A 14,233-nucleotide genomic window follows, 5' to 3' on the forward strand; every position below is an offset into this window, starting at 1 on the left:
AGTAACGTGAGCCTGTAAATGTAAATATTTCCCAACTGCTGCTGCCTTTTTCCTGGTTGGTAACTCTGGGGTTCATCCTGCTCTTCCTGCAAGTTATTGCTGAATTTCAGTTTGAGAAATTAAGGGAATTTCATCAATTTTGTAAATAATAATGATGCTTGAAAACAAAAACACATTAATACCATAGCATGGTTGTGTCTTGTATTCCCAAAATTAACCTTTTGCAGAGGGAAGGAAGCTTCTGGAAGGATTGGAAGAGTAGAAGGGTGGTAAGGGAGAAATGAAACTTTTCCTTATAATTCCCAGTATTTTCTGCTCACAGAAATTGATCTGCTTTTACCTGTTAGATCACTTCTGCTCCACAGTTTGGCAAAAGAAAATGCTGAATTGGGTGAAAACGCTTCTCAGGAAATTGCTGCTTGAGAATGTAATCTTTCTGCAGCTCCTCTTCAGCTGCACAGTAACAAGATTTAGGATTTATGTGTATTTCTATTTAGGTTCATTTGTGCTTCAGCTACCGTGCTGCAAATTCCAGGGATTACAATTCCTGCTCCTCAATCCTGCTGGGCTCTGGTATCCAAATAATGGACTTTTTCTAAAATATAGAACAAAGCTGTTGATGAAGCCACCTTTTTCCCTTGGAGCTGTGATTTGAAATATAAATCAGAAGTTTTTCCACTCTGGGGTTTGTTTTATTCCAGAATTGCAAGTCCTGATGTGTTCCAGTATTCTCTAATTCCACTCTCATGGGAATATCATTGATTTTATCCAAAGAGGTGGTGAGGTTTTGGATGGTGGTGGGTGCCACAGAGATTTGGAATAAAGCATTGATGAATTTTGGGAGAGTTTTAAGGACAAACCACAAAAGCCAAGAGCAGAATGAACCCACACTGGACCACGACGTGGATTATCACCCATAAATCCCTGTCCTCTTCATTTTTCCTTCTTTATCCTTCAGGAATGCTCCAGAGCAGCTGCATTTACCCAACTCTGACAGATTTTCTCCCAAGGAGAGTCTCTCTCTCATCGACACCCAAAAACGAAGCACCACAGGAGCACGACACCGGTTATTTATTTCCATATTTTTATTTTTTCAGGCTTTGATTTCACGGTGCTTTCTGATGCTTGGGCAAGAAATGACATCTTGGCTGTGCCTTCACTGTGATTACAGCCCTGGAAGCGCCGTGGCTGTGTGGGAATTTAATATTTAATATTTAATAAGTGGGATAATGTATCAGTGATGGTTTTGCCCGATGTCCGGGAGAAATGATGAGGAGGACTCCATCTTTCAGAAGGCTAATTAATTATTTTATTAGACTATATTACACTGTATTACATTACATTTAAACTGAATCTGCCAAGACTCCAGAGCACAACATCTCGTGACTGTGACAGTGACAGTCCCAACACAACCTGGATTGCTCAGTGAATTAAACCACAGAATCCAATTATCAATTCCCTTCAGGTGAACAATGCATTCCACTTGTGAACAGCACAGCAGCAAATGAGATAAGAGTTGTTTTTCTCTCTCTGAGGTTCAGAGGATGAATCCCAGAAATTTCTTGGGAAGTTGTTGCTTTTCTCTGTGGTGGCACGTGCGGGCTGGGAGTGAGAGACACATCCACCCTCGGGGGATTTATCCATCTAATTCCCACTGGTTTTAATGCAGATGGAGGACATAAACATCCCTATTTCCATTGTCCCCGTGGTCCCCTGTGTTCATAAACCCCCGAGTTCCACCCTGATGATCATTTCTCCCAACAGCCAGCAGGTCGCGATGACACAAAAGCGAAATATTCCACCAAAACGCTGCTTGCAGCTACTGAATTCTCCTTTTTTTTTTTTTTCAATTTTTCTTGCCAGCCCTTCCACCCCATGGTGAACCTGGAGTGCTCCCGGGATTTCCGACCCTTCCTGTGTGCCCTGTACGCCCCGGTGTGCATGGAGTACGGGCGGGTGACGCTGCCCTGCCGCCGCCTGTGCCAGCGCGCCCACAGCGAGTGCTCCAAGCTCATGGAGATGTTCGGGGTCTCCTGGCCCGAGGACATGGAGTGCACCAGGTGGGAAAAACCCTTTCTTAATCTTTTTTAAATTTCAGGATAAAATGAACCCCATGCAGGATGTTTTACAGCCTGTAAAATCCAGGTGTTTAAACGTTTTCCGTCGCACGCGGCCGTGTTTTCCTTCCCACTTTCCAGCAGCATTTCCTGAGGTGGGAAGTGAGTTCCCATTTCTGCCCGTGAGATCAGCTGAAAATTGGCTGGGTTTGATGAGGGGGAAGCCTCCAAGCTGTTTGCAGGGCATGTACCCCTTGCTGAGCTGCAAACAGCTGCGTTCAGCTTTACATCGCACAAATAAATTTATGGAAAAACGACCCAGTGGTGTTCCAAGCTGTTTGAGACAGGACATGCATGAAATTAAAAGCAGTGTCTTCATGCTGTGTTGTTTTTTTGTGATTTCAACAGTTAATGAAACTGAGGAAGAAATAGTTTGCAGATGGACTGGAGAGAAAAACAATTAAAATTATTTTAGTTAAATAAGTCAGAGGATGGGTTACTGGGATTGCTCCAATCTCTCCTTCAAACTCCAGCAGTGCTCATCCTCCAGTCAGAGCTTTATTTACACAACCATCTCCACCATCACTCCATTTATTAATGCTGGTGTCAGCCACACAAATGTCTTCATCTTAATTCCATTTATTAAAACTGGTGGCAGTGCTAGTTGGAATTTTGGTGTCACCACCCCACTGCCCTGTCTGTGCAGTTGCTTAGGAAAGGTTTTTAAATGTTTTTAAAATCCTGCTGCTGTAGGCTTGAATCCACAGATTTCCTGGGATGGATTTTGCATCCTTACCTTAAATCTTAAATCCCAAATGGGCTCCTCACCTGTTTTATTTTTAGACTTATTTTATAGTTTCGATGTTGTGTGGCAGGATGAGTTTGTGACTACGTAGTGCAGAATTTGATGGATTCCTCGTTTTTTGGATTGTCTGAAGTCACACCTAGAAATCCTGATTCTTGTGGAATTCTTGTGGATTCTTGTGGATTCTTGTGGATTCTTGTGGATCCTTCAGGAATGGTGTGGCCAGCAGGAGCAGGGAGATCATCCTTCCCCTGCTCTCAGCCCTGCTGAGGGCACAGCTCCAGTGCCATGCCCAGCTCTGGCCCCGCAGTTTGGGAAGGACCTTGAGAACCTGGAGCACATCCAGAGGGGACAACGAGGCTGGAGAGGGGAACACAAACCCTGAGAGGAACCCCTGAGGGAGCTGGGGGTGCTCAGCCTGGAGAAAAGGAGACCCAGGGGTGCCCTCATCACTCTGCAGCTCCTGAAATGTGGCTGTAGCCAGGCTGGGCTCTTTCTCCAGGCAGCACTGACACAACCAGAGCACACAGTCAGGTTGGACATTGGGAAAAAGTTTTTCATGGAAAGTTCTGGAATGGGCTGCCCAGGGAGGTGGTGGAGCCCCCATCCCTGGATGTGTTTAACAAAGCCTGGATGTGTTTAACAAAGCCTGGATGTGACACTTGATGTTTTGGTCGAGGTGTTGAGGGCATGGATTGGACTCCATGGTCTTGAAGGTCTCTTCCAAGCTGTGACTCTGTGAATTCTGTGTGACATGAGGTTGTAAACTCCTTGTAAACCGTGAGTACACTCCTTGTAAACCCCTCTCCTTAGGTTCCCAGACTGCGACGAGCCCTACCCTCGCCTGGTTGACCTCAACTTGGCCGGCGAGCCCACGGAGGAGGCGCCGATGGCCGTGCAGAGGGACTATGGCTTCTGGTGTCCCCGCGAGCTGAAGATCGACCCGGAGCTGGGCTACTCCTTCCTCAGGGTGCGCGACTGCTCCCCCCCTTGCCCCAACATGTACTTCCGCCGGGAGGAGCTGTCCTTCGCCCGCTACTTCATCGGCGTCATCTCCATCGTCTGCCTCTCGGCCACGCTCTTCACCTTCCTCACCTTCCTCATCGACGTCACGCGCTTCCGCTACCCGGAGAGGCCCATCATCTTCTACGCCGTCTGCTACATGATGGTGTCCCTCATCTTCTTCATCGGCTTCCTGCTGGAGGACCGCGTGGCCTGCAACGCCTCCAGCCCCTCGCAGTACAAGGCGTCCACCGTGACGCAGGGCTCCCACAACAAAGCCTGCACCATGCTCTTCATGGTGCTCTACTTCTTCACCATGGCCGGCAGCGTCTGGTGGGTCATCCTCACCATCACCTGGTTCCTGGCCGCCGTGCCCAAGTGGGGCAGCGAGGCCATCGAGAAGAAGGCGCTGCTGTTCCACGCCAGCGCCTGGGGCATCCCGGGCACGCTCACCATCATCCTGCTGGCCATGAACAAGATCGAGGGCGACAACATCAGCGGCGTGTGCTTCGTCGGCCTCTACGACGTGGACGCGCTGCGCTACTTCGTGCTGGCGCCGCTGTGCCTCTACGTGGTGGTGGGGGTGTCCCTGCTGCTGGCCGGGATCATCTCCCTCAACCGCGTGCGCATCGAGATCCCGCTGGAGAAGGAGAACCAGGACAAGCTGGTGAAGTTCATGATCCGCATCGGCGTCTTCAGCGTGCTCTACCTCGTGCCCCTGCTGGTGGTCATCGGCTGCTACTTCTACGAGCAGGCCTACCGCGGCGTGTGGGAGACCACGTGGGTGCAGGAGCGCTGCCGCGAGTACCACATCCCCTGTCCCTTCCAGGTGAGCAGCACCGCCCCTCCCTCGCCTTCCCCTCCCTCGCCTTGCCTTCCCTTCCCTTTGATTGCCTTCCCTTCCCTTTGATTGCCTTGCCCTGCCTTGCCTTGCCTTGCCTTGCCTTGCCTTGCCTTGCCTTGCCTTGCCTTGCCTTGCCTTGCCTTCCCTTCCCTTGCCTTCCCTTCCCTTCCCTTCCCTTGCCTTCCCTTCCCTTCCCTTCCCTTCCCTTCCCTTCCCTTCCCTTCCCTTCCCTTCCCTTCCCTTCCCTTCCCTTCCCTTCCCTTCCCTTCCCTTCCCTTCCCTTCCCTTCCCTTCCCTTCCCTTCCCTTCCCTTCCCTTCCCTTCCCTTCCCTTCCCTTCCCTTCCCTTCCCTTCCCTTCCCTTCCCTTCCCTTCCCTTCCCTTCCCTTCCCTTCCCTTCCCTTCCCTTCCCTTCCCTTCCCTTCCCTTCCCTTCCCTTCCCTTCCCTTCCCTTCCCTTCCCTTCCCTTCCCTTCCCTTCCCTTCCCTTCCCTTCCCTTCCCTTCCCTTCCCTTCCCTTCCCTTCCCTTCCCTTCCCTTCCCTTCCCTTCCCTTCCCTCGTCCTTTTAGACTTGTGAACGTAGAAAATCTGGATTTTTTGGGGGGAAAATGGATTCTTCACCCTCCGGAAGGGGTGAAGGTGGCGGATTTGGGGCAGTGGAATCACTTGGAATGTGAGCCCTGGGCTGACTCCAGAGACCTTTTGGGGCTCTCTGCACTCAAAGGAGATGCTGGGAGCGGAGTTGTCCCTCCCTTGGCCGGGGTTGTGTCTGTCACAGCCACAAGTGCTGCTCACACAGAGGTGCTGTGTCCTTGGGGATGGAGCCCTTCCCTCTGGAACCTCCCCCCAGAGCCCCAGGAGGGCCCTGAGAGCCCCATCCCAGCCAGGGCAGCCGAGCTCAAGCAGCTGAAGCTCTGCAGGGAGCAGACCTTGGGTGGTGAAACCAGCAGAAGTTGGATTTTTGAGTACAGGGGTGGTTTGAGAAGCCCAGGCAGGAGGGGCTGTGGCTGCCCTGTGGTCCTGCTCGGGCTGAGCAGCCTGGGGGGGTCTCAGGGAGGATTTATGGGGTGGGTGATGGGGAAAAACCTCCTCAGAGTGGGAAGAAATTCCTGCAGGAAGCTGCCAGGGGAGAGTTCCTTGTCGAGTTCCTCACCCAAAACTGCCGTTCCTATTAAAAAAAGTTGCTGCCACATTCAGATTATCGGGATCATTCCTCAGGTTGGGTGTCCCAGGTTCCATCAGCTGCTTGGTGATTTCCCCTGGGTGTAAAGATGTTCCTTTAAACCAACCTCAAGGCCAGGAATTGCTGACTTTATTTTTGGTCGTTGGAGGTTTTCCTGGGAGGAATTTTGGTGTTTTAGGTGGAAGTTCTTGCTCATCTGGGGCTTCGATGGCCTGGAGGTTTTCTCTTCATTTTCTGTATAAAATCTGCCCTGAAGCATCTTCTGAAGAAAACCAGAACTTGCAGCTCACCACCTTTGGGTTTTTATTTTCCCAAGAATTGAGATTTTTCTGCTGGGTTTAACTGAGTTCTCACAGGCACAGAATCCTCTCCGAGCCCTGAGCTCAAACTCTCCACTCTCCATTCAGCTGAGGTTGAAAAGAAAATATTTTAGGGATTAATTGCCTGCTTTTGGAACGACATTCCTTAATAATTTTGCAAATTATTTGAAGGAAACTTTATTTATGAACCTTATTTCCTGAGGGTTTTGCAGCTGCACGCAGAGGGATATTTAAAAATGAACATTTAAATAGAAATATTTAAAAATTAACATTTTGGCTCTGAAGCAGTTAAAACACCAGCTGAGTCATCACAGCTCACATTTTATTGCAATAAAATATCACTTAAAGGTTTGGCTGAGGCTCGAGAATAATCCTTGTATTGCCTTTTAACCCTCCCTGGTTTGGGGGTTTTTTGGGGGTTTTTTGGTTTTTTTGGTGGTTTTTTTTTTAATTTTTTTTCTTTTTTTGTGGGTTTTTTTTTGGGTTTTTTTGGGGGTTTTTTTGGTTTATTTTTTTTTGTTTTGTTTTGTTTTTTTGGGTTTTTTTGGGTTCTTTTTTGGGTTTTTTTGGGTTTTTTTAAAATTTTTTTTCTTTATTTTGTGGGGGTTTTTTGGGGGTTTTTTTTGGTTTTTTTGGTTTTTTTTGTGTTTTTTTTTTGTTTTGTTTTGTTTTGTTTTTTTGGGTTTTTGAGGTTTTTTGGGGTTTTTTTTTGGTTTTTGGTTTTTTTGTGGTTGTTTTTTTTTAATTTTTTTTTGGGGTTTTTTGGGGGGTTTTTTTGGGGGTTTTTTTGTTTTGTTTTTTTGGGTTTTTTGGGGTTTTTTTGGGTTTTTTTGGTTTGTTTTGTTTTTTTTTTTTTGTGGTTGGTTTATTTTTTTTTTTTGGGTTTTTTTGAGGGGTTTTTTTGGGTTTTTTTTTAGGGTGGGACTCATTTTTATGGCAGGAAATCTGTGGCACTGGGTGTGTGCAGTTCCACTGGTTTAATTGAGTTTTCACTGCTGCAGGTTTTAATCTCATCCATAAAAACAAAGAGAAAATTAAAAAAAAAAATAAAGGGACACGTGGCTTCATCTTGATTAATTTCCGTGTGCTCAATCAAAATCTTTATTTAAATACTGAAATAATTGAAATTTAAGCATATATAAAATCACGAGGGTTTTGAGGAGGCAAAATTTTGTTTTTCCTCTCCAACTAAGCAGGTTTCCCATCTTAAAAAATCCAGATTTGTAACTGAAGCAGATTCCCCAAGCTGGGGGTGGGAAATGATTTCATCCTTAGCTCATGGTAGTGAAAAATAGCTTTAAATCAGGAGGAAATTGAAAAAAATGAAAATATTCCCAAAATTAGAAATATTCCCAGGTGGAGAGTTTGGTCAGGTAAAAACACAAACTGGGTTTGTTTGGCTGCTGGAATCAGGAATGTGGAGAAAATGAGAAATATTCCCAAAATTAAAATATTCCCAAAATCAGAAATATTCACAAAATTAAAATATTTCAAAAATTAGAAATATTCCCAAGTGGAGAGTTTGGTCAGCTAAAAACCAGACACTGCCTTGGTTTGGGGGCTGGAATCAGGAGTGTGGAGAAAATTAGAATATTCCAAAATTAGAAATATTCCCAAAATGAGAAATATTCCCAAAATTAAAATATTCCCATGTAGAGAGTTTGGTCAGGTAAAAACACAAACTGGGTTTGTTTGGCTGCCTGGAATCAGAAATATTTCTGAAATTAGAAATATTCCCAAGTGGAGAGTTTGGTCAGGTAAAAACCAGAAACTGGGTTTGTTTGCCTATTGGAATCAGGAATGTGGAGAAAATTAAAATATTGCCAAAATCAGAAATATTCACAAAATTAAAATATTCCCAAAATTAGAAATATTCCCAAGTGGAGAGTTTGGTCAGGTAAACCAGAGCTGCTTTAATGTGCATTTCTGCTGTGAAAATCAGGGGGAAAAAATGGAGAAAAAATCGATTTTTGACTCAGTGAAATTTATCCCAAAGCTGCTTGTGATGTGAATTCTCCTGTGAAAATCAGGGTTCAAAAATCCAGAAAAAAATCAATTTTTGACTGAGTGAAATCTGCGTGTAATGTGCATTTATTCTCTGAAAATCAGGGTTCAAAAATCCAGAAAAAATCTGATTTTTGACTCAGTGAAATTTATCCCAAAGCTGCTTGTAATGTGAATTCTCCTGTGAAAATCAAGGTTCAAAAATGGAGAAAAAATCTGATTTTTGACTCAGTGAAATCTGCTTTAATGTGCATTTATCCCGTGAAAATCAGGGTTCAAAAATCCAGAAAAAATCGATTTTTGACTCAGTGAAATCTGCTTTAATGTGCATTTCTGCTGTGAAAATCAGGGTTCAAAAATCCAGAAAAAATCAATTTTTGACTCAGTGAAATCTACTTGAAATGTGCATTTCTCCTGTGAAAATCAGGGGTTCAAAAATGGAGAAAAAATCTGATTTTTGACTCAGTGAAATCTGCTTGTAATGTGGATTTATCCCGTGAAAATCAGGGTTCAAAAATCCAGAAAAAATCTGATTTTACTCAGTGAAATCTGTCCCAAAGCTGCTTGTGATGTGAATTCTCCTGTGAAAATCAGGGTGAAAAAATCCAGAAAAAAATCAATTTTTGACTGAGTGAAATCTGCGTGTAATGTGCATTTATTCTCTGAAAATCAGGGTTCAAAAATGGAGAAAAAATCTGATTTTTGCCTCAGTGAAATCTGCTTTAATGTGCATTTATCCCATGAAAATCAAGGTTCAAAAATGGAGAAAAAATCAATTTTTGACTGAGTGAAATTTATCCCAAATCTGTGTGTAATGTGCATTTATCCCGTGAAAATCAGGGTTCAAAAATCCAGAAAAAATCCGATTTTCTGCAAAATACAGAAAGTTTAGGATTAATTTCTCTCCAATCCAAACCCGAACAGATCCCACAATTTCTGTAAATGCTTCAGGGCCGGCCTCAGCCCTGAGCTGCTGGGAAAAGCTTCAAATTTAATATAAAAAATTAAAAAAAAATGAAAATGAACCTTTCCAAGGGATTTGCAGCTCTCGTGGGAGCCCTTGGGAAGAGAATCCCAGGAATTCCTGATTTTTTTCAAGACGTCACTCTGGGATTAATTTTAATTTTGGGATTTTTGGTGAAAAATTCTGGGAAAAAAGGTGGGAAAAGTGCAGTCAGTCCCCTTCAAAAATCAGAATAAATTCCGTTTTTAATTCACTTTTTCGATCCTGCCCGGCCTTGCTTGGATCATTCCAGAAAAAATAAATAAAGAAGGTTTTTGCTGAGCCCCTAAAATGGAAATTTGGGGAGATTTGGGGAGATTTGGGGAGATTTTTCCACTTTGCTGCGGGCACAGAGGAGTTTTTCTGCAGGAAAAATCTGATTTAAAATGAATTTTCACTCCTTTCTTTGAGGCAGTTCCTGTGCTTGTCTCGAAATCTTCTCCTTTTCCTTCTGATCTCCTCCTTAAAATAAATTCAAAGTGGGGTTTTGAGGAAGTTAATTATTCTGAGCTTAATTATTAAGATGAGGTAATGGTAAATGTCGTTTTTATCTGTAATAAAAATAGGAAATCCCATTTTTTTACCTTTTTTTTTTTATGTTTCATTCCAAGTTGAGGCCTGGCTGTGGGAAATTTAAATAATAAATAAATAAAATTTAATTAAATTTAAATAAAAAATAAATAAAATTTAAAAATGTAATTAAATTTAAATAAAAATAAATAAATAAATAAAATTTAATTATATTTAAATAATAAATAAATAAATAAAATTTGATTAAATTTAAATAAAAATAAATAAATAAAGTTAAATTTAAATTAAATAAATAAATAAAATTTAATTACATTTAAATAAAAAATAAATAAATAAATAAAATTTAATTAAGTTTAAATAAAAATAAATAAATAAATAAAATTAATTATATTTAAATAAAAAATAAATAAATAAATAAAATTTAATTATATTTAAATTTTAAAAAATAAATAAAATTTAATTATATTTAAATAAAAAATAAATAAATAAAATTAATTAAATTTAAATAAAAAATAAATAAAATTTAATTAAATTCAAATAAAAACTAAATAAATAAAATTTAATTATATTTAAATAAAAAATAAATAAATAAAATTTAATTAAATTTAAATAAAAATAAATAAATAAAATTAAATTTAAATAATAAATAAATAAAATTAATTATATTTAAATAAAAATAAATAAATAAAATTTAATTGAATTTAAATAAAAATAATTAAATAAATAAAATTTAATTAAATTTAAATAATAAATAAATAAAATTTAATTAAATTTAAATAAAAATAAATAAATAAAATTTAATTATGGTTAAATAAAAATAAATAAATGAAATCTAATTAAATTTAAATAAAAAATAAATAAATAAATAAAAATTTAATTTCTTTTTTTTTTCACCCACTCCCTCCCACCCCTGGCTGCTGTTCATTTATTAAAATAAAATTTTATTCCTGTTCACACTGACATTTTCACACAAATTTCAATGCGTGATCTGAGCAAGAAATGTTAATTTTAGGATTAAAATCCCCGTGGGATTAAAGCCCTGCTGGTGATTTCAGCTCAGGAATTCAGCCTTTTCTCCCCTCCCGTTTGCAGAGCGCACCTTTGGAGCTGAGCATGGCGCATTTTTGATTTTATTCTGCATTCTCGGGGTCTTTGAGGTGCCCTGCCACCGTGGAATGGGGTGAAGGGAATGGAATTCCTCCGTTTTTGTGCACAAAAATTCCAGGTTTTCCCCATTTTCCCCCCATTTTCTCCACTCCTCAGGGGTAAAATTGTGCTCAAAGAAAACACACCCCAAGAAAATCTGCAAGAATTAATTCTTAACTCAGACCCCGTGGCTTTGCAGGGCTAATTGAGTCATGATAGAATTTCTCCATTTTTGTGCACAAAAATTCAGATTTTTTCCCCATTTTTTCCCAATTTCCCCCCATTTTCTCCACTCCTCAGGGGTGAAATTTGTCTGAAACAAAAGAAACCCCAAGAAAAACTGGCAGGAATTAATCCCTGACACTCAGACCCTGTGGCCTTGCAGGGCTAATTCAGTCACAATGGAATTTCTCCATTTTTGTGCACAAAAATTCCATTTTTTCCCCATTTTTCCCATTTCCCCCATTTTCTCCATTCCTCAGGGGTGAAATTAATCTGAAACAAAAGAAACCCCAAGAAAATCTGCAAGAATTAATCCCTGACCCTCAGACCCTGTGGCCTTGCAGAGCTGCTCGAGTCGTGATGGAATTTCTCCATTTTTGTGCACAAAAATTCCATTTTTTCCCCATTTTTCCCATTTCCCCCCAATTTCTCCACTCCTCAGGGATGAAATTCACCTGAAACAAAAGAAACGCCAAGAAAATCTGCAAGAATTCATCCTTGACACTCAGACCCCGTGGCCTTGCAGGGCTGCTCAAATTGTGATGGAATGTCTCCATTTTTGTGCACCAAAATTCCATTTTTCCCCATTTTTTCCCCATTTTTTCCAGTTTTCCCCCCATTTTCTCCACTCCTCAGGGGTGAAATTAATCTGAAACAAAAGAACCCCCAAGAAAATCTGCAAGAATTAATCCCTGACACTCAGACCCTGGGGCTTTGCAGGGCTGCTCAAATTGGGATGGAATTTCTCCATTTTTGTGCACAAAAATTCCATTTTTTCTCCATTTTTCCCATTTTCCCCCCAATTTCTCCACTCCTCAGGAGTGAAATTTGTCTGAAACAAAAGAAACCCCAAGAAAAATTGTCAAGAATTCATCCCTGACACTCAGACCCTGTGGCCTTGCAGGGCTGCTCGAGTCGTGATGGAATTTCTCCATTTTTGTGCACAAAAATTCCATTTTTCCCCATTTTTCCCCATTTTTCCCCATTTTCTCCACTCCTCAGGGGTGAAATTAATCTGAAACAAAAGAAACCCCAAGAAAATCTGCAAGAATTCATCCTTGACCCTCAGACCCTGTGGCTTTGCAGGGCTGCTCAAATTGGGATGGAATTTTCCATTTTTGTGCACAAAAATTCCAATTTTTTCCCCATTTTCCCCATTTTCTCCAATCCTCAGGGTAAAATTGTGCTGAAAGAAAAGAAACCCCAAGAAAAATTGGCAAGAATTCATCCCTGACACTCAGACCCCGTGGCTTTGCAGGGCTGCTCAAATTGGGATGGAATTTTCCATTTTTGTGCACAAAAATTCCATTTTTTCCCCATTTTTCCCATTTTCCCCCCAATTTCTCCACTCCTCAGGAGTGAAATTTGTCTGAAACAAAACAAACACCAAGAAAAATCGGCAAGAATTAATCCCTGACACTCAGACCCTGGGGCTTTGCAGAGCTGATTGAGTCGTGATGGAATTTCTCCATTTTTGTGCACAAAAATTCCATTTTTCCCCATTTTTCCCATTTTCCCCATTTTCTCCAATCCTCAGGGTAAAATTGTGATGAAACAAAAGAAACCCCAAGAAAATCTGCAGGAATTCATCCCTGACACTCAGACCCTGTGGCCTTGCAGAGCTGCTCGAGCTGTGATGGAATTTCTCCATTTTTGTGCACCAAAATTCCATTTTTCCCCATTTTTTCCCCATTTTTTCCCATTTTCTCCACTCCTCAGGGGTGAAATTTGTCTGAAACAAAACAAACACCAAGAAAAATCTGCAAGAATTAATCCCTGACCCTCAGACCCTGTGGCTTTGCAGGGCTGCTCAAATTGGGATGGAATTTCTCCATTTTTGTGCACAAAAATTCAGATTTTTTCCCCATTTTTTCCAATTTTCCCCCCAATTTCTCCACTCTCAGTGGTAAAATTGTGCTGAAAGAAAAGAAACCCCAAGAAAATCTGCAAGAATTAATTATTGACACTCAGACCCCGTGGCCTTGCAGGGCTGCTCAAATTGGGATGGAATTTCTCCATTTTTGTGCACAAAAATTCCATTTTTCCCCATTTTTTTTCCATTTTCCCCACTCTCAGTGGTAAAATTGTGCTGAAAGAAAAGGAACACCAAGAAAAACCTGCAAGAATTAATCCTTGACCCTCAGACCCCGTGGCCTTGCAGAGCTGCTCAAAATGTGATGGAATTTCTCCATTTTGGTGGACAAAAATTCAGATTTTTTCCCCATTTTTTCCCATTTTCCCCCCATTTTCTCCACTCCTCAAGGGTGAAATTAATCTGAAACAAAACAAACCCCAAGAAAAATTGTCAAGAATTAATCCCTGACCCTCAGACCCTGTGGCCTTGCAGAGCTGCTCAAATTGGGATGGAATTTCTCCATTTTTGTGCACAAAAATTCAAATTTTTCCTCCATTTTTCCCCATTTTTCCCATTTCCCCCCATTTTCTCCTCTCCTGCTTTCCCCCAGCTGCTTTGCCGTCTGGCTGCAGGCGAGAGCCTTGCCGGGGAATTCTCAGCTCCCTTCACAAGAAATGAATCAATAAAGAAATAAATAAAGAAATAAATTCAGGGATTTTGGTAAATCCGGAATTTTCCTCCTTCGTCGTTCTTGTTCAGAATTCCTCTCGGGAGAGGTGATGGTTTCCTTCAATCTGCTTTGTGCTGCATGAAATTATTCCATCTTAAAGGAAAAAAAATTAAATATTTAATTCCAATTAAAATTTTTCCATATTAATCACAAGCAAATCGGAATGTTGTGAATTTAATTCACAAAAAAATAAACTTTTTTTTAGGTTGATTTCCCCCTCATAAAAAGAACATTATTGGTGGCAGAACTGCAGTGTTTGCTAGCAGTGGATACAGGGAATTTCTCCTGGAAAAAATCAATTATTAATTAATAAATATTTAATGAGCAGCCTTGAATTGGGGGGATTAAGGAAGGAGTTAAGGAATTGTGGTTCTTTTTTCCCAGGGATTCTTTAATTGTGATTAAAGCAGAAACAAAAGCTCAGTGAATAGATGAGAATGGTTAATTAATTAATTAATTAATAATAATAATAATAATAATAATAATGATAATAATATATTAATACTTATTTATTATATTAATAATAATAAAT

At 41.0% G+C, this 14,233-nt stretch overlaps 1 protein-coding gene across 8 annotated transcripts in view; it reads left to right on the top strand.

The window, feature by feature from the left end:
* FZD3 (frizzled class receptor 3) overlaps window positions 1-14,233 on the top strand; it is a 66,635-nt gene that overhangs the window by 33,832 nt on the left and 18,570 nt on the right. For all 8 annotated transcript variants that reach the window (XR_010357851.1, XR_010357850.1, XR_010357852.1 and 5 more), the window contains 2 exons: window positions 1,864-2,060; window positions 3,676-4,693. Coding sequence is in view for 4 of the 8 variants with exons in the window: in XM_064411542.1 (XP_064267612.1) it covers window positions 1,864-2,060; window positions 3,676-4,693 (1,215 nt within the window). In the remaining 4 variants the exon portion in view is untranslated. The remainder of the gene's footprint in view (window positions 1-1,863; window positions 2,061-3,675; window positions 4,694-14,233) is intronic.

This window comes from Passer domesticus, chromosome 3, assembly GCF_036417665.1.
Source record: "Passer domesticus isolate bPasDom1 chromosome 3, bPasDom1.hap1, whole genome shotgun sequence".
Taxonomy (NCBI): domain Eukaryota; kingdom Metazoa; phylum Chordata; class Aves; order Passeriformes; family Passeridae; genus Passer; species Passer domesticus.